At 39.4% G+C, this 18,486-nt stretch overlaps 1 protein-coding gene across 1 annotated transcript in view; it reads left to right on the top strand.

The window, feature by feature from the left end:
- Positions 1 to 3,938: 3,938 nt before the first annotated feature.
- Positions 3,939 to 18,486, top strand: part of aacs (acetoacetyl-CoA synthetase) — a 35,167-nt gene continuing 20,619 nt past the window's right edge. The window contains exons 1-9 of the mRNA XM_080046065.1: positions 3,939 to 4,247; positions 5,346 to 5,449; positions 6,807 to 6,927; positions 9,279 to 9,392; positions 14,257 to 14,354; positions 15,072 to 15,186; positions 15,823 to 15,904; positions 16,079 to 16,232; positions 18,337 to 18,417. Of these exons, the coding sequence (XP_079902191.1) occupies positions 4,109 to 4,247; positions 5,346 to 5,449; positions 6,807 to 6,927; positions 9,279 to 9,392; positions 14,257 to 14,354; positions 15,072 to 15,186; positions 15,823 to 15,904; positions 16,079 to 16,232; positions 18,337 to 18,417 (1,008 nt within the window). The 5' untranslated portion in view covers positions 3,939 to 4,108. The remainder of the gene's footprint in view (positions 4,248 to 5,345; positions 5,450 to 6,806; positions 6,928 to 9,278; positions 9,393 to 14,256; positions 14,355 to 15,071; positions 15,187 to 15,822; positions 15,905 to 16,078; positions 16,233 to 18,336; positions 18,418 to 18,486) is intronic.

Raw genomic sequence — 18,486 nt, forward strand, 5'->3', positions numbered from 1 at the left:
CAAAAAATTATCATGTTCTTGAATTACAAAATTTTTTATTTCAACAAATTCTGTGGTGTCAAACTTTATAACATAAGATTCTTTGAAAAGAGCTATGATGCAAAGTCTCTATCGATTAGCATGCCGTGCACAATATTGTGTTCTAGTACGCCATCTGCTGGATCAGTCAGGTTTATGTGTTTAATTGAGGGCTGCTACACCCCACGCAGTGAACTTTAAATAGTGCAGCAGTTGAAACTGTTTGAATGAATGAATAACAATGCCGGGATTATAGTCATATAGGCCTAAAGCTTTGGCCTTGTTTCAATGCAAGGTCTTTGCAAATTGTGTAGCCTATATGTCCGATACAAAAATGTATTTTGTGGCCTTGTCTAAAATAGCATTATAAAGATTGGATTAAAGCTGCATATGTCCTAATTGAAAGAAAAAATATAATCAATTTTTTTAAAGATATTTTTTGGACATTTTTGTTATGCTTTATTGATAGTGCAGAGAGACAGAGGTGAAATGGGGCAGAGAGGGGAGTGACATGCAGAGGGCGAGCGCGGGCGGGAATCGAACCCAGGTCTGCTGCTGGGCCCGGTCCGGGGGGGGGGGGGGGGGGACGCCCTACCAACTGAGTTAAGGGCGCCCCCATATTATATAATCTAAAATCTTCTTTATCTTATGCCCTGAGAATGAATTTAAGTGGAGCATATACAAATAATCAGAGGGTTATTTAAACAGACAAATAGTCAAGTCAAAATGATTTATAAAAATATATATATATAAAAAAATGAATAAAGTAGGCACGACTCAAGAAGGATTTGATGGCACAGAAGGAGAAGAGACAGGAGAAGTATGCTCCAAATCCACTGAAATCACCACTTTTTGTGCCCATGTAGCCGGGTTCACTGGGTTGTCCCGGATCAGACTATTTGCTGCAAAATGACAGTATGTGACATTGACACAGTTTGCATCACAGTATCAGGAGAGCAGTCCTTGGGAAATCATTTTCACAATAAAAGAAAATGACAGAAGTAGCTCCAGCTTGTTACAAAATGTGGATTTTGGCTGGAAAGCAGCGAATATGAACTCAAGTGAAGGCAGAACCAAGGGGAAGAAAAAGTGTGGAGTGATGCAAAGGTCCATTTCAGGTCACAACAGTGTCTGCTAGAATAAGTCAGATCAGAGACGGAAAAGGGTTTCCTCTTTGAGCCTGGAGCACACACAAGACACAGACATGCAAGATTTAAAGAATTAAACAATGTTATCTAAAGGCCAGGTGTTTGCAATCTTAAGGTGTGTGCATGCTTATTTTGTATTATAAAATTGTAGGTATAATACATTATTTGCTCACTTGGGCTTATACTGCAAACAGAAAAAGTCCAGGACCAGCACTGGTTTTGGCATACTTTGAATTGAAAGTAAAATAGATTCAAAATCTAGCTTACTTCATGGAATTGTTTAGGAATTAGAGAAAATGTCATGGCTGAAGAACATTCATGTTTGCATCATGCATACCCAATGTGTGTCCAAATGTGTTGATAACTCCCTCAACATTTACAATGGTGGTTGTGTCAGCTTTTGTGGTTTAACTGGGGAGCACATAGGCAATGTTATCTGCGTCCCCCTATTTAATAAATGTTACCTTTCAAAATATTCCTTTAAATGTTTCCGTCATGTCAGATTTTACTGTGTGTTTGATAGCAAAACCATCATTGACATTATGATGTCATCAATAATGGATATGTGGTATCATAATATCCTTTGTCCTTTCCTGTGTTTTGGCTAATCCTTTTTTCAAGGTCTTACAATAGCCCCTTTGATAAAGGCATAGTCATAATAACATACATCCAATACATAGGCACTCTTTCATTCCCCCTGCTTTTTCCCTTCTGAACTCAGACTAGGTTTTCCTGTGGTGACAATTGGTTGAGAAGGTGATATACCACAGAATAACTCTGCACATCACTGATCCTGGGACTGTTTGGTTAGTCTGACTCACATGATTTCACAGTATATGTCGCTACGTATTTGCTCAGATTTCAGGTTAAGAGAGTTCAGGTTTGAGGTAGGCCAGAAGCTGATATTAGGCTACATTTACAAATACCTTTAGACAGGTTATACCATTGTTTTAGCCCAGTCTATATCTTTCTTATAGTGAAATAAATAAATTAGGAATTATATTGAGGAAGGACCTCATTTTCACAAATTGTAACAGTCATCAGGTTACAATAGGCTAATAAAAAAAAGCATCCAAAACTAGAAGTAATTTTTGTTGAATTGCCTTAAATATTGGTAGTTGAATTATGGGCATATAACATGCATTGATGCAAACTAGACGAGACTAAAGAAAAAGGCCTAACTATGATGAAATTATATTTTCAAATTTGAGATGACACCACCAGTCCGTGAGGAGGGTCTTCCTATTCCTCTCTCCGATTGGGCACACCCCTAAAACGTTCCTAAATGTTTGCTCTCTGATTGGCCAATATGCTTCATCTGAAACATCAAACGCGAATTTGCCATTGATCGAACTGCACGCCGGTCCAATGGGGATGACACGCCCCTCACATAGAGCGATCGGTCGGCTGATGTGGAACCAGCAGGCCGAGGACCAATCAAAATCCCTCCCTCTGACTTTGAGAGACCCGACTGTGCAATGCCATAGCGTGTCCATGTATGTGGGGTGTTCAAGACTTCCACGGGTAGGACTTTGAGCGTGGGTTAAAGAATCCAAATGTTTAACTTTTCTGAAAATAAAAATAAATACATTCATATTTAAAACATATTAAAGAGGTACATCTCATTTTAGCACGTGCAGTATAATCGCAAACTATCACTTTTGTCACAACGGCCAGTAGAGGTTAATAGGTATTTTTATCCATGACAAAAAGGCATATTGAATAGGTATTGGAATTACTTGCATATGTTACACCCATTATATTCATTCTGATGTACTGGTACACATGTTACGATTAATTATCATATGTCGAGAAATGGAACAATTATAGTGGTGAAAAAGATATTCAGTTTCTTGAAAAAAAGTAGGCTATCAATGGTAAAATGTAGAAATTCGAAATTTGAAAGTATTATAAGAAACATGTATAACAAGTTTCAAATGCACTTGAATGACCCCTGTCAGATTAACATCACAGGAACATGTCACAGTAGACAATAGCTAGATAGATAGAAATAATAAATAGAGAAGAAAATGTGTGTAGGCCTATATTCATTTTGTATTATTTTATGTCATTGTTCTATCTCATTTCTCAAACTTTGAATATCACTACTTATCTTGGATATGATCCCTGTAGGCCTAAGTGTGAATCTTTTTGTAGGCCTATGTTTGTAGGCTATTATTTCAACAAAGATTAATTTTAAATGGACAAAAAAAGTGACATCTGAATGTAAAAGAGCACACACAGAACACATAGCAGGCTAGTAAAAAGATCGAGTCCATTATAATGATAAAGTGTATGGCATTATCAAAATATGTGCACAAATGTAGATTAGAAACAAATTAAGAACATGTAACATGCAGAACAGAAATAGAATACTCAAATAATAATAAAAAAATTGCATAGCTGGACACTATTTATCTGGTAGCCCACAGGATAATAACAACAATGCAAATAAAAAAATCAAATGTTATTTAAAAAATATGCATAGTCCATTTAGTCTCATTGTAGGAGTATTCTGCTCTCAATATATTATTCTATACCTAAGGTATGAATACAACTTTTCATTTTAGATCACTATAATCAATGATATGCCCAGGTCAAAGAATACTGTTCCCATTAATGGAGATAACGTGTAGTTTTTGTTGTGTAACAGTATTGAACAGTGCGTTCCTGAACCTCCCTCTGCTACGTAATGACGCTGGGGCGTGGTTTGTCAGTTTTCCATAGCAGTCCAGTCCCACGCTTGCATTTGACAGTGAGCCTCGCTCTAGCCATCGCGCGCTGTGTTAACTCCCTGAGCCATTCAAAGTCAGACTAAGCGGCTAGCCTGTGATCTCATTTAGCACGAGCCCTCTCACCTTCGGGGACGGTTAGCTTTAGCAAGGCGCTCGTGACTCCCGCTAACCGGTGTTTGACATCCAACATTAAGGTTCGCGGCAAAGATGTCCAAAGACATGGAGGGAAAGAGCGAGACAATTATGGACATTGAGAGCAAGGTGTTGTGGTACCCGGACTCCAAGAGGAACACACGCATGGACAAATTTAGGATACAGGTCAACGGAGACTACGGGCTTAATCTGGGTAAGTAGGGAGAAGATGGAGACAGACAGACTCACAGACAGACACACAGTCAGACAGACAGACATACAAGTAGGCTAATCAGACAGAGGGAGAGAGAGAGAGAGACAGAGAAGGGGAACGTGCTGGATGCTGGGTATCTGAGCTGAATAGACACACAGAAACAGATTTGTCTCTCCCTCCTGCCATCACTCCATGTCGTGTAATTAGCTCAGTAGACCACTGTCTTAAACTGCTTTGCAATGCAATGTGTCAAGCTAGCTTTGGTGAATGCAGCCATTTGGTAATAAGGTGCCAAATGAATCGGCGTGAAGATGCATCTTCTTCGGGTAGCCTATACAAACTAATACAAAATAATATTTAAGGATGGGCTCACAATATGCACTCACCATGCCTGTTAAACGAAAACAGTGAGTGAGAGAGAAAGTGGCCTATATTAATTGTCTCCTTGATACATTGTAGCCTAAAATGCTGAAAAACTTGTTCCACCGGCAAAGCAGAAAGAGAGAGGGAGAGAGAGAGGGAGATATGGCTATGGCAGACCTGTTTGTGTTGTTTGTGTGAATTAATGAATGAAAAATGTATTAAGGTTTGAAGAAATGATGTTGAACACCTGTGCTACGTTAAAACATTGTCCAAACACTTGCTTTAAATCATTTGGGTCCTCACTCAAAAATTATTCTCTCTTCTTTTTTTTTACCATCTGTCACATGTCAGAGATCAGCTTTTCATTTAAATACGTGCTTCCCATTCTGGTTATTGTGGGACACGAAATAATTCCACCTTTAAAAAAAAAAAATATGCCCCCAAAAAGTATTAAGTAAGTAGTAACAACCTGATAAGGGGAACACTAGTCTTTGGCTCATGTGCATACAGCTTCTAGACACAATGCATACTGATTAGTGACTGTGTACCCTAATCCATCACTACGCTATAAAAGGTCATAAACACAAAAAGATTGGGAAACACCACTTTGATACTTGTTAGTAAAATATGGAGGCTGATTTCCACTGTAGCAACTTGCTTTGAGCGGATGGTCACACCAGTAAATTGTAATGTCTGTTGTTAATCTGTAGTAATCACCCATTGTCTGTCTTCTAGCTAACTACAATGAGCTGTACCAGTGGTCAGTGGACAGCTACTCAGAGTTCTGGGCGCAGGTGTGGCGCTTCTCTGGAGTACTCAGCTCCAAACCATATGAAGAGGTGAGTCCAACTTCTAAAAACAAAACCTTATTTTCAGATTAGAATATTGCCAACAAATGGTTACTTCACACACCCATAACTTAAGGCAGCTGCATAGGAAAGAGTGAAGCAAATCCAAAAAGGAAGGTTCCCGCACACTGTATTACTTGCATTAATATATATTTATTCTGAATCATCACATTCCCAAAATGGTTCATTCAAACGTAATGAAAAATACTATGACTGTTTTGACATTTATTGATGCCACATTGTGTAAAACACTACATCATTGTAGCCATCCTGGGGCTATCTGGAACAATGTGTAATAAAGAACTTTAAAGCAATCAAAGATCCAAAAATGTAATAAGGTCCATTGTTTCCTTAATGTTTAAAGTGTAAATATGTAGACGTTTTTGTTGGGAACAACAAAGTGTTCCTTCGTGATTATTTCCAAAGGAAAGGCAGTGGTCTGTTATGATTCATGCTAGATGAGCAGACACAGAGTTAATCTACAAATAGCTACGACCTTTTCGTTTTGGAATAAAGGAGTATCTCAAATTGACGACACCTGTCATCAAGTTCAAGTGTCTGCTATAAATGACAAAACTACAGCCAAAATGTAGATGTGGCACATTTAATTTTTTTCTGACAGTGTGTCAGCGTTGCCACTGTTCCCTCCCTGTCTGAAATCTGTTCCTACTTCACCAAGGCTTAACCCAGTTGAAGAAAGTATTCACTGAATGATATGCATTTGTGTGTTCATTATTTAAATAGCTGTCTGGGTTTTTGAGTTTCCAGATATAGCACTCTCACATACTGTAGGTGAGGCAGTGTGGGTGGTTGTGTGTGTGTGTGTGTGTGTGTGTGTGTGTGGTCATAAATTATGTCAGTGTGAGCACATGCCACTGTGCCATGTTGTAAACAACACACCTCTTTTGTACACACGGATTACACTTTCCACGTCACCTCAACCACATGTTCTTTTATTAGGCGTACATTATCTTACCCACGTAATCCTTTCTTGGTTTTTTAGTCACATTGGACAAAGTATGGAATATGGGGAGACGTATAACTCGTCAATCAAGTGACTAGCAAAGGGTGTTGTCAGAGACCCAAATCAGAGACTCATAATGTGTTTTTTGTTTGTTTTGCATTTGATTGTACTTTTTTGTATTTGGTGATGATGTCCACTATATCTAGACCTAACATTGAAGTTCAAGTCTTTTTATGTGAAAAGAAAAAGATTATTTTATATGATTAATTCTGTGCCAGCAAAAGCACCAAAGCTGTGAAATGACAGTGCTGTGTTTGTGTGTATGTGTGTATGTGTGTGTATGTGTGTGTGTGTGTGTGTGTGTTTTATGGGTGTGTGTACCAGGTGGTGGACGTATCGAAACGGATCTCTGATGCTCCGGAGTGGTTTAAAGGAGCCAGGCTCAACTACGCCGAGAACTTGCTTCAACATGCAGATCAGGACAAAATAGCTCTCTATGCTGCAAGTGAGTGTATGACACCGCAATACAGTATGTGACAAAGTGCTGCAAAGAGCAATCAGCGAGCTAGTGTGCCAGTGAGTTTATTAAGATCCCCATTAGCTTGTGTCTGTCTTAAGCAGTAGTTACTCTTCCTGGGGTCTCGATTTTTTCATAACATAAACATAAAACATACATCAAAGGTATAACAAAAATATAAATGTACATACATAGCATTCATACAGCATAACACAATTCAACCCAATAAATAACAAAACAATGAACACAAACTCGAAACCTGTCTAATACATACAGTAGCTCACATAATCATTTGTCCCTGCAATAGTTCACAGAAGAATATGCTTGAAAATAAATCTTCCAAGTCACAAAAAATTGGATAAAAGCTCAAAGTCCATTTAAAATGTTAACACACACATTTTGATATATTTCAAAAAGCACAAATTTTTTGTTTTATTCTCTCTCTTTAAACATGGATCCAGCTCATGCTAGGCCAGTTCACTTCCAATATATACAGTATTAACCTTCATTGCGTAATCTCGATGTTTTCGCATTTCTACCCATGGCGAATTTTAACAAGCTACTGTTTCCCCCTGTTGGTTTACTTGTTTTTTTCTTTCCTAAGTCAGGCACATTTAGTTTATTCTCTGTTCCTTCCCAGCTTGCAAATTAACTCAACAGAAAGAAAGTAAGAAAGAAGACACGGAAAGAAGTAGGGCCCGACCGATATATCGGCCGGCCGATTTAATCGGCATCGGCAAAATAGCCGCCGATTTTTTGCCGATGTTTTGCCGATTTTTATTTTTTATTTCTATTTTTTATTTTTTTCAGCAATCATGTTGAGTGAGATGCATTGCTGCCCCGGAGGTAGCCTTATAGCATATTAACAGCAGCAGCAGGTGTGTTGTAATACATCAGATTAATTCACACTTGACAGTTCCCCCTGACACCAATAGCAGAGTCATTGGTCATCTCTTGACTGTTAATAGTAGTTGATATTACTATAGTTATTATATAGAATGTATATAGTGCTTTATTGGAGATCATTCAAATACACTTTATATCAAACATATAGAAAATCATACTTATAGAAAAAGAAAACAAAATACAGACAAATTAAAGATAAGGTTTGGAGTGGAGTCCGGTGTAATTATGCTTTCTGAAAGAGGTGAGTTTTGAGTTGACTTTTGATTGAGTTTATTTAGTCTGAGATGCTGATGTTTGGATGGAGGGAGTTCCAGAGGGTTGGGTGCAGTTACATAAAATGCTTAATGTCTGAGTTTAAAAATGCGTCATGTCACTTTAGACATATTTGTAACACTTTATTTTTTTTAGATAATGCATATTTCAATAAATAAAAAGTTCCTGTACACCTATTGACAGTAACAAGTATTTATATATATTTAATGGTTCAAAAAAGTAAATGTTTTCAATATATATTCATGGGATTAAAAAAAAAAGAAATATCGGCCGATTTAATCGTTATCGTAATTTTTCTCAGAAAATAATTAGCATCGGCACCCAAAAATCCATATCGGTCGGGCCCTAGAAAGAAGTACAGGGTTCTTAAGAGTGTGTGCGTTTGGCAAAAGAAATCGATGCGGCGGCGAGCGCAAGGCTGCATACGTCACTGTCATTAGATTAAGCGCTGTTCCGTGCTCCATCTCTCACAGCACTGTCACACACTAATGGATAGGCACTTCTTTATTGCCCTATCTGTGTGTGTATATGAGGAGGGACGGTGGGTGTTTTTAGCACACTCACCTACACACACACACATACACATACACATGCACACAACCTTCCCCTCAGAAGCTGTAATGTAATTATGAGGAAGCCCCATTGGTCACAATGCTGTGGATGCCTCAGTAAATGTCAGTGAACTATTACTTAAGAGAGACAAGAGAGCGGATCCTGTCTGTGGCTCTGTGCTGCCTGCTTGACACACTATCCTTCTTCATTTACGTCAACCCATAAATAAACACAACATTCACAAGGCAAAACACAAAAACCTAAATTGCCCAGACCCAGTCAAAATGTATCCAGGTCTTTTTCCTGAACTATATAGCGGCACTGAAGTGACCTTCATTTTTTGCTTAACATTTACCTTTTTAGTTTAAACAATTTCCTTAGAAACCTATTAAGTAGAATACGCCATGTTTGTTGTTTATTTTATTTTGTCTTTTTTTTGAGTGTTCACTTTTTCAGTTGTGTAATGTGTGTTCCTTAAAAAAAAATCAAAAAATAAAGTATTTAAAACATGTGACCAGGTCTTCTTAGTTTTCAGAATCATTTATTTGAAAATGTATTTGTCTCATTTTCTGTGACACTGTGTTTCACTCTCTCATTGTGTCAACCAGCCGAGGCCAATGATGAGATCGTGAAGGTGACTTTCGGGGAGCTGAGGAAAGACGTGGCGTTGTTTGCTGCAGCCATGAGAAAGATGGGCATCCAGACTGGAGACAGGGTCGTAGGTGAGTCTCACATTTCTTTGCTCTCTGTCTCACTTAAGGGGAAAAACTGCATTAGCTTGTGTATCACTTTTCTCTCAACCAGATGGCAACTGGCAAGATTAATTGGTAGATGGATTAAAGCAGATTAGATCATTTTAGACAACTTTCTCTCAGTGACTGCAGTTAAGCAGTCTTCTCCTACGTCACAACATAAACACCCGTCGGTCTTTGCCAGATAGATTTGTATTTGGGTAAAAATGTGTCTCTTGACAGATGGGGAGACCCGCCTCTTTGTAGTGTTCTCTCTCCTGATTGGATAAAGTTTAAAATGTATCACTTACTTCAGCTCTCCTCTTGATTGAAGTCTGTTCAAATCAAATCGAATCAAATCAGTTTTATTTGTATAGCCCAATATGACAAATAGACATTCACCCTCTGCCCTTAGATCGTTATCTTGGCTGAGGAAAAAGTCCCAGGGAAAAAAATGAGGGAGAGTGACCTGTTGCCGTATGAGTTGGACATGGACTTTTGCCGTAGCTAAGCGTGCGTGCGTGTTTACGCTCACTCTTTCTTGGGTAGGGGCGGCTGTCTTGGCACAAGGAGCAGCTCCTTCTGAAAGTCACCATTTATTTCTTTTCAAAGTTCATATTTGTACAGGGAGGTTTCTGGGCAGACACCTCACTATACAGTACATTCATCCAGATATTCACCTGCATACTAAACGGTATAAACAGCCACTGAGCTACAGCATTGCAGCAACTGGAGCTATACCCAAACTTGTGATTAGAACATTTTTAATGAAACAATTCTAAGTGCCAAGTTCTTTTTAAAGCGCTAATCTCTGTTGATTTCATAGCTTGCTGCCACATTGCCGACTGTGGACGGTGTATATTGAGTTGTTAGAACTTCTCAGCTATCCTGGGTTTATTTACTTCAATGTTGTCAAACCGATTCTCAAAATATACGCAATGCATGGAATTGCTAACTATATGAGAATATTTTGTTAAATCATTTTCTGTGAAGCAATCGGTGACCAGGAAGTAATACAATGCCTGTACGTTGTTTTTGTTGCAACAGATTTTGAACTGATACAGCATAGGTGTATGTGTGTGTCTTAAATTCACTGTTTTTTTTAATCTATCGCTCACACAGTGTCTCTGTTTCTTTCTCTGTTCTGGGCCACAGGGCTACAGCATGTGTATTGAGCTGTTTGTGCTCTGTCAGAAGCGGGGTCTTTAGTTACACCGAGTTCGCCAAATGGCAGCATCTCAGATGTCTGAACCTTTTCATTATTCCAAGAAGCATCTTCTGTTTGTGCTGCTCAAGGCATTGAAGATGTCCTATAAAGGCCTTTTTGTTGCAACCTTTAAAAAAAAATCTGGATAAATATAACAGAGAACGGGCACACTATTTAAGAGGCTGCAGAAATTTGCCTGTGAATATATTAAAATCGTTGTTCAAACGCTGAGCAAATTTGTGTTGTACTGCGTGTCCAAACTATTTCTTAAAAAATGTAGGTATGAAAGGATGCAACCCTGTATAAGGAACATTAGCTAACATCTATGGCATGTGTGCTCAGAGGAAAGATGGATATTGCGGTAGAGAAATGCATTATCTTAATGACTGGAGCTCTGTGGGAATCTTATTAGAAAGACGGCATGGATGGATGGAGGGAGGGAGGGAGGGAGGGATAGAAAGGGAGATACACAAGCTTCTTCATGCGTTCCTTTTTCCTCTTCTCCCTTCTCCCCATTACTTTCCTAACATATCTAAACACGGATCTGTGTGCGTGATCCAATCTTTGTGCTCACTTGGGTGTGTGTGTGTGTGTGTGTGTGTGTGTGTGTGTGTGTGTGTGTGTGTGTGTGTGTGTAAAATACAGAGATGTCCTTGTCCCCAGGTTGTAGTTTAAATGCCTTGTCAATGCCTGTAATCCAGGAGATGTATAAGCACTTAGCTAATGAAGCCAACCAGGTTTTTATAGCAGGACATGAGCCAACCCAGTGCACACACACACACACACACACACACACACACACACACACACACACACACACACACACACACACACACACACACACACACACACACACACACACACACACACACACACACACACACACACACACACACACACACACACACACACACACACACGCTCACACACACACACGCTCATGCAAAATTATTCTCCCCCTTTCGTGCCCTTTTAGATCAATTGTTTTCCTCAGTGGTCCTATCGTCTCTAGGTTCCAGGAAGTACGCCATGCCTCAACCCCCCCAACCGCCTATTCAATCACTACATCTGGCCCATTTATTTGAAACACAAGAATCATTTACAGAAACATTACCTCCACCTTAATACAAAGCTTGAATCTAGCCTTCACACCCACTGCTCCTCCACTGGGGAATGCATATTGTAATTTCTCAGCGGTCTTTAACTGTGAAGAATAATATTTAAAAAAACACATAAGAAAACACATGTCAAGCATGTTGAGAATGACAAATACTCCACAACATAACACTCATGAGGTCAACAGGGTTAAATCTCCTCCCCTCTCCTTAGCTGCTTGATTTGACTTCAGCTTCATTTTATTTTAAGTACCCTGCGGACTGTGTATAACCAGCAGTAGTGTGTACTGGGGAGCAATGTGTGTACGAGTGGGTCCCTCCCTGCTGTATTTCAATCATGTACACTAAACACACAACAAAATGCAAATGACCATGGGGCTGCCACACCTTTTTACATCCTGAATTCGGTTTCATCCGATTTCGCTGTTTCAAGTTTGGCAACAAATGTGAACAAGGAAAACCAGAAAAAAAATGCTTAGTTTAGTTTGAATTTTTCCGAGAAAGAAAAAAACATTCAAGGTTCAATGTGCCTTGTTTGTTAACGTCACTCCACAGGGCATCCTTTAATACGCCTTAACACAACATATTTTATTTGTTTCCTTATCTTTAAAACAGACAGGTATTACTATTATCAAAGTAGGCCATATAATTAAGTGTACCATGGAGTAGCTTCCCAGAAGTGAACTGATCTTCCTCCAGCGCAGTTTTCCAGGAAGTAATTCATCTCGCATACAGTAGATTGTCTGAGCTGATTTCAAACCAGTTGCCCCTGTTCACATTCTTGTTTCTGTATCCATGTACACCTCAACTCACAGGTGTCAACACATACATTATAACAAAAGGAATCCATTGACCTCTGTTAATTTCTATACGTTTTCTCTGCTTGTGGTACTTTTTGAGGCCTTGATATCAATATCTGTTTCACATATTCGAGGGATTAAATATAACAGTAGCCAAATGTCCCCCATAGTACTGGTATGGTGCATTTTAAAGTGGGAAGTATGGCAGTAATAGCCATTTATATACTGAAGGTAACACTGGCTTGCATTCACTGGTAAGTGGTTGTCAACATACACCCAAGACCTGAAAAGTTGTATTGAAGTGAGAATGACTATACAGAAAAACAGCAGGATGTTGCTTCTGATCTACAGTACATGCCCTGTTGCCACGGTAAAAGCAAGATAGTGATTCATGCCGGTTGCCTCAGAGGTAGTCAAGCTAGGTGTTGCAGTATTACGGTGATCCATGACGCTATCCGTCCTGTGAGAGGGTAATCATTTCTGACAGCGCCTGTTGAGCCAGTGTTGCTGGATGGTGATCCGTCAGCCCGCCATGTCATCCAGCCACCACAAACTTCCTTATTACGGCAAACAAATACACAGTCTGATTGGTCATGACTCATAGGAAGTGACAGTGTGGTTGTTGTTGCCCTTCCATGAGTCAGATATTGCTTGGCTGGACCTAGCAGCTGTGTCATTGTTTTATTACGCCGGATAAGATATATGTTGTAGACCAAAAAAACAACAACAATGTAATGGTAGCGTGAGAGCTCCTATGTAGGGCCAATAGATTTGTTTTCTTTATTCCTTATTTAAACTGTAGTAAACATATTTATATTACTTTCAGACATTTATTTATCTAATTAGAGCACAATAGATTAAGTATCTAACTCGCTGTGCATTTGTTAAAGCAGTCAATACTAGAGGCACAGTAGTATTGATGTGGGAGGAAACTTATCTTTATTGGTACTGGCTGGAATGCACATGGGTGTGAATGGTTATACGATAATAGTAAGAATTTCTACATTTGTGCCTCCCTGTTGGGTATTCTTCATTTTCCATGGTGCAGTTTTCGATTTCTCTTTATGTCTCTCTCTATATATTCATATCACTGATTTTCTGTGTCTGACCCGTGAAAGGACTTGTGTCCTTGGGCACCATTTTACAATATTGATCAAGGAATATAATATAACGCAGCAAGACGGCAGTTATGGTCTCTTGGCTCTGCTTGTTAAGAATGAAATACTGTCTCTGCCCTGGTTGATATTCATCACTCCCCCTCCCTTCTGCCCTCCTCTCTCTTCCCCTTCTTCCGCTATTATCTCAGCCACTGGACATTTAGTAGATGATAGATAGGACAGCATCATTTTGGATCGTTTCCTTCTCTTATCATATACTTTATTTGTGTACATTTCTGAATGAGCTCAATAAATCAATATTTTTGCTTAATTTATTTATATTTACATATGATGTACGGTCTATGCAATAGCATTGTATAATTAATTTATGGCAATACAATAAATTCTATGCTGTTGGGCATTTTGATAATAGAACAAAAAGTCGGATTTGTGAGGAAGCTGATGATGCACATAGGCACACTGTTTATGGGATGTTGTGATTTGTTATATGCTTATTTTTATACTAGTGTAGAACATGTTTATCATAACTCCTACATACATCCATACACATTTTTAATAAAAGTAAATCTCATGAATTGCTTATACTTAACGTTTTCGTCCTGCCTCCCCCTTCAGGCTACCTACCCAATGGTATCCATGCAGTGGAGGCCATGTTAGCAACAGCCAGCATCGGAGCAATTTGGAGCTCAACCTCTGTCGACTTTGGAGTCAACGTAAGGATTGTACAATGCTGTTTGTGGCTTGTATTTGTAGTTGTATAGTCCACCTGAGCTGATGTATCATCAACATTTCATTTTCTCATTGTATTTAGTCGTTCAAACTAGATTTTCCTTTAGACAGTGTCCCATGCCGAGGGGGCTTCGAGAGCCTCAATCGCAAATTTATTATTCACATACAAAAAAATAAATTAGCTGGTTTGGACTGCATTTGTCCTTTTAAGTTGTCTGTGAAAAGCATTTGCAGTTCAAGAATAGTGTTAACTGTGTGTCAAAGTGGCCCTTTTCATCCCTCAGTGCTGGCAGAGCACATGCCTTCCTACCCTACAGATACTCTTTCCTCAATGCTCTTTTTGTCTCCTTGTTATCCACTTGTTGTTTATGGTGTGCTACTGCCCCCCATGGCCAAACAGAGAATTACACTTACAAGACCAATGTTTTTTCAAGTGTGGTGTGGTGATGGGTCTGCACAATGTACATAGTGCAGACCCATCATATATAACCTCAGAATACTTTTCCATCAAACATGATTATTCGAGATTTACTTTTGAGTGCCTTGAGGGTAACAGTTCAATTGGATGAGGGGTAAGAGGTGAGGGGTTAGGGTTTCATATCCGGTGCAGTTTTTGCGGACTTATCTGTTCTTACTTTTCATTTCCGTCTGTTTCAACCATCTGTCTGTCTCTCTCTCTCTCTCTCTCTCTTTTGTCCCAGGGCGTTCTTGACAGGTTTTCCCAAATCCAGCCCAAGCTCATCTTCTCTGTCGCCGCTGTGGTTTACAACGGCAAAACACATGACCACATAGAAAAGCTGACCAGTGTTGTCAAAGGTTGGCATCTGCATAATGCATCTGCATGTACATTTTGACCTCACATTATTATTTACATTGCACAAACACCATTTTTTTTTTCATTCAAGTTTTGGCTGTTACTCAAAGATTAACAATTAATTTATTATTTATTATAGAGAATGCAGAAGTGACTGGAGTATGTAATAAGACACTTGCCCTGTGTCAACATTGAATTTTATATGTCAAGATGTGTTGCTCTCTTCAAAATAAGTAACTCTGCTAATGAGTAGAAAGATCAGTTAAGGGTAACACCAAGTAGCTACACTATGTTTTAAAAGTGTTCAGAATTAAAACCTTTTGGAAGACTAAATGCCTAGCAGATGCTCGATCGATGTACAGTATGACTTGATTTATTTATTTGCTACTTATTGCTACTACAGAAATGTCCAGAGAGCTATTAATCATATTTGAGTCCCTTTTAACAAAAAAAAAACAATATTTAGTTGGATCTGTAAATAACCCAAATGTGTTACAGGTTCATTCAAATAACACTTGTATTCCTCTGGGAATCAGTGGCTTGGCTTTTCACAATGTTAAAGTGTGAAGGAAAGAACAAAGCACTAGACTCTCTATTTATTTTTCTCACTCTCTCTCTCTCTCTCTCTTTGTATGTAGGTCTGCCTGACCTGAAGAAAGTAGTGGTGATTCCCTATGCGCGGTCCAAGCACGAGACGGACCTCTCCAAGATCCCCAACAGGTGTGTTTTCTTAAGCGTTAGGACTGAAACAACCGTAAGAGGTTTGTGTATATATATACAGTATATATATATAGGTATTTGGTCTGACAGAGCAGTATGATGATATATTCCCTTCCCCATATAATGTATCAAATCTCTTCTCCTCCATTTTCTTTTTTCTTTTCTACCCTGCAGTGTATTTATAGATGAGTTCTTGGCATCGGGGCGTGGTGAAGCCGGCCAGTTCCCTCAGCTGGAGTTTGAGCAGCTTCCCTTCAGTCATCCCCTGTTCATCATGTACTCCTCTGGCACCACAGGAGCTCCTAAATGTATGGTCCACTCTGCTGGGGTAAGAAACACATTGACTCTCTCTCTCTCTCTCTCTCTCTCTCGCTCTCTCTCTCTCTTTGTTTAGCTGGCACAAACACAATTCCTCACACACACTGCGGATCATTTTATAAATAAGGTCTGGAATGTTGCATATCACTGATGTTGTACTGTAATATATCATTACACGCATAATGAATAACATTATGTATGCATTTACGATTCAAAACAAAGTGACACTTTTGTTGCTTTTTTAAGTTGGTCGCTTTCCGTGACTATACTCCACAAGGGTTAGCTAGACCACAGCTGTCTCACACACACACACACACACACACACACACACACACACACACACACACACACACACACACACACACACACACACACACACACACACACACACACACTATTAGCATACGCTGGCCACATCTGTAAGCAGAGTTCTCCCGGGTAGGCTACACATGTACGGTTTGATATTCAGCAGGGCACATTTATGTTAAAACAAACGTGAACAGTTTGAGAATGTGGATTTTATCTGAAAAGTTAAGATTTAGAGTGAATTCTTGACCTCTGAAAATACTGTTGATTTTTTTTGTACTACAAGTTCCATTTAATAGTTTCTATGGAGCTTTTGATCATGAAAATATGATCCGAAAAACAAAATGGAACATTCCAGCTGTCATTGAAATCTAATTATAGTGCATACACTTGAGCAAACCACATGTTTTATGATTTAAGACAACCTTTTGTTTAAGTCTTTACCTAGAATATTTTTTAATAAAGTCATACCAAAATTGGTATAATTTGATCAAAATCCATAAGTAATGGACAAGCTTCTCAGTAGTGGTAACTGTATCATTTTCCACCACAAGATGGTAGCAAACCTCCATCTGTAGACCTAAAGGAAAAAAGGTTATCCGCTCTCAAGAGAGTGTGAGAATGACATTTGTTTTGCTGCTGCATGCACACATCTGAGTGAGGGAGCGAGAGAGAGAGGGTTGACGAATGTGTGATTTCACAAGGGCCGCTGTACTTAGAAGGCTGAACCACTCAGGGATCAAGCTGGGTTTACACACTCTTAAGAAATGCATTCACACATTTTGACAAAAACAGTGTCTCGCCCTCTCTGAAACACACACTCAATCTTTTTTTTTCCTCTCCGTGTTTCTCTGTTGCTTGCTTTGCTTTAACCCTCCCGCCATCTTTGACACAGGCTTCTCCATCTCCAACTTACTTTCATTTGTTCCTTTTTGTTTCCACTGTCCCCGTTTCAGACTCTCATTCTTTTTTTATCCCCTGCTTTTACTGCTTCTATCCTCTATGTCCCTTTTATTTTCTTCTCCTGTCGTCCTCCTCTTTGTCTCTTTCTCTGGTGCCCTCCCTCCATAATTGGGACGGTAATGCGTTGGTGACTGAAAACATTTCCTATTGCGACGCTGGCTGGCAGTCCTCTCTGGCGCCACCAATTAGCCCCTGTGCTGCTGTGTGGTGCGTTCTGCTTTGTCACGGCTCTGTTAATGTGCTGTCAGTAGCAAGATGGCACGTACCAGACGACGGGTATGGCAGCGGAGTCCTGCCAAAGATTATATGCATGCACACACACACACACACACACACACACACACACACACACACACACACACACACACACACACACACACACACACACACACACACACACACACACACACACACACACACACACACACACACACACACACACACACACACACTCATACAGTTCGTTCATACTCACGGCCAGCGATAATAACCTATCCAGCTGTAATGGGTTGGTGACTTCTGAATGATTCACACTTAACACAAATTTCCCCTTTTGTCTAAAGAATTGCTTGTGTGTGCTTTGGGTAGCAGTGTCCGTGAGGAAATGTTTTCTTCCACACAGCTTGGAAAGGAGTTTATTTATATATTTTTTTAAATATAGATTATTATAATTTGAAGGTAGAGTGTCTAGTGTGAACTGCCTGTTCATTTATCAAACAAAGGTCACAATCCAGACGGAGAGTAAAGAATCAACAAATGTCAATGTCAACAATGAACGTATGAACGAAAACCTTCAAAACATTCACTGTCTCTCTCTCTCTCTTTTTGTCGCTCTGTCTCTGCAGGGCACGCTCATCCAACACTTGAAAGAACACATTCTCCATGGCAATATGACCAGCAGTGATGTCATCATTTACTACACCACGGTAGGTCCACAACCTTTTCACAATAAAACTAACGGGCTCACAGTACCAACATTTACCAGAATGTGGGGA

This window comes from Ammodytes marinus (assembly GCF_949987685.1).
Source record: "Ammodytes marinus genome assembly, chromosome: 2".
NCBI lineage: Eukaryota > Metazoa > Chordata > Actinopteri > Uranoscopiformes > Ammodytidae > Ammodytes > Ammodytes marinus.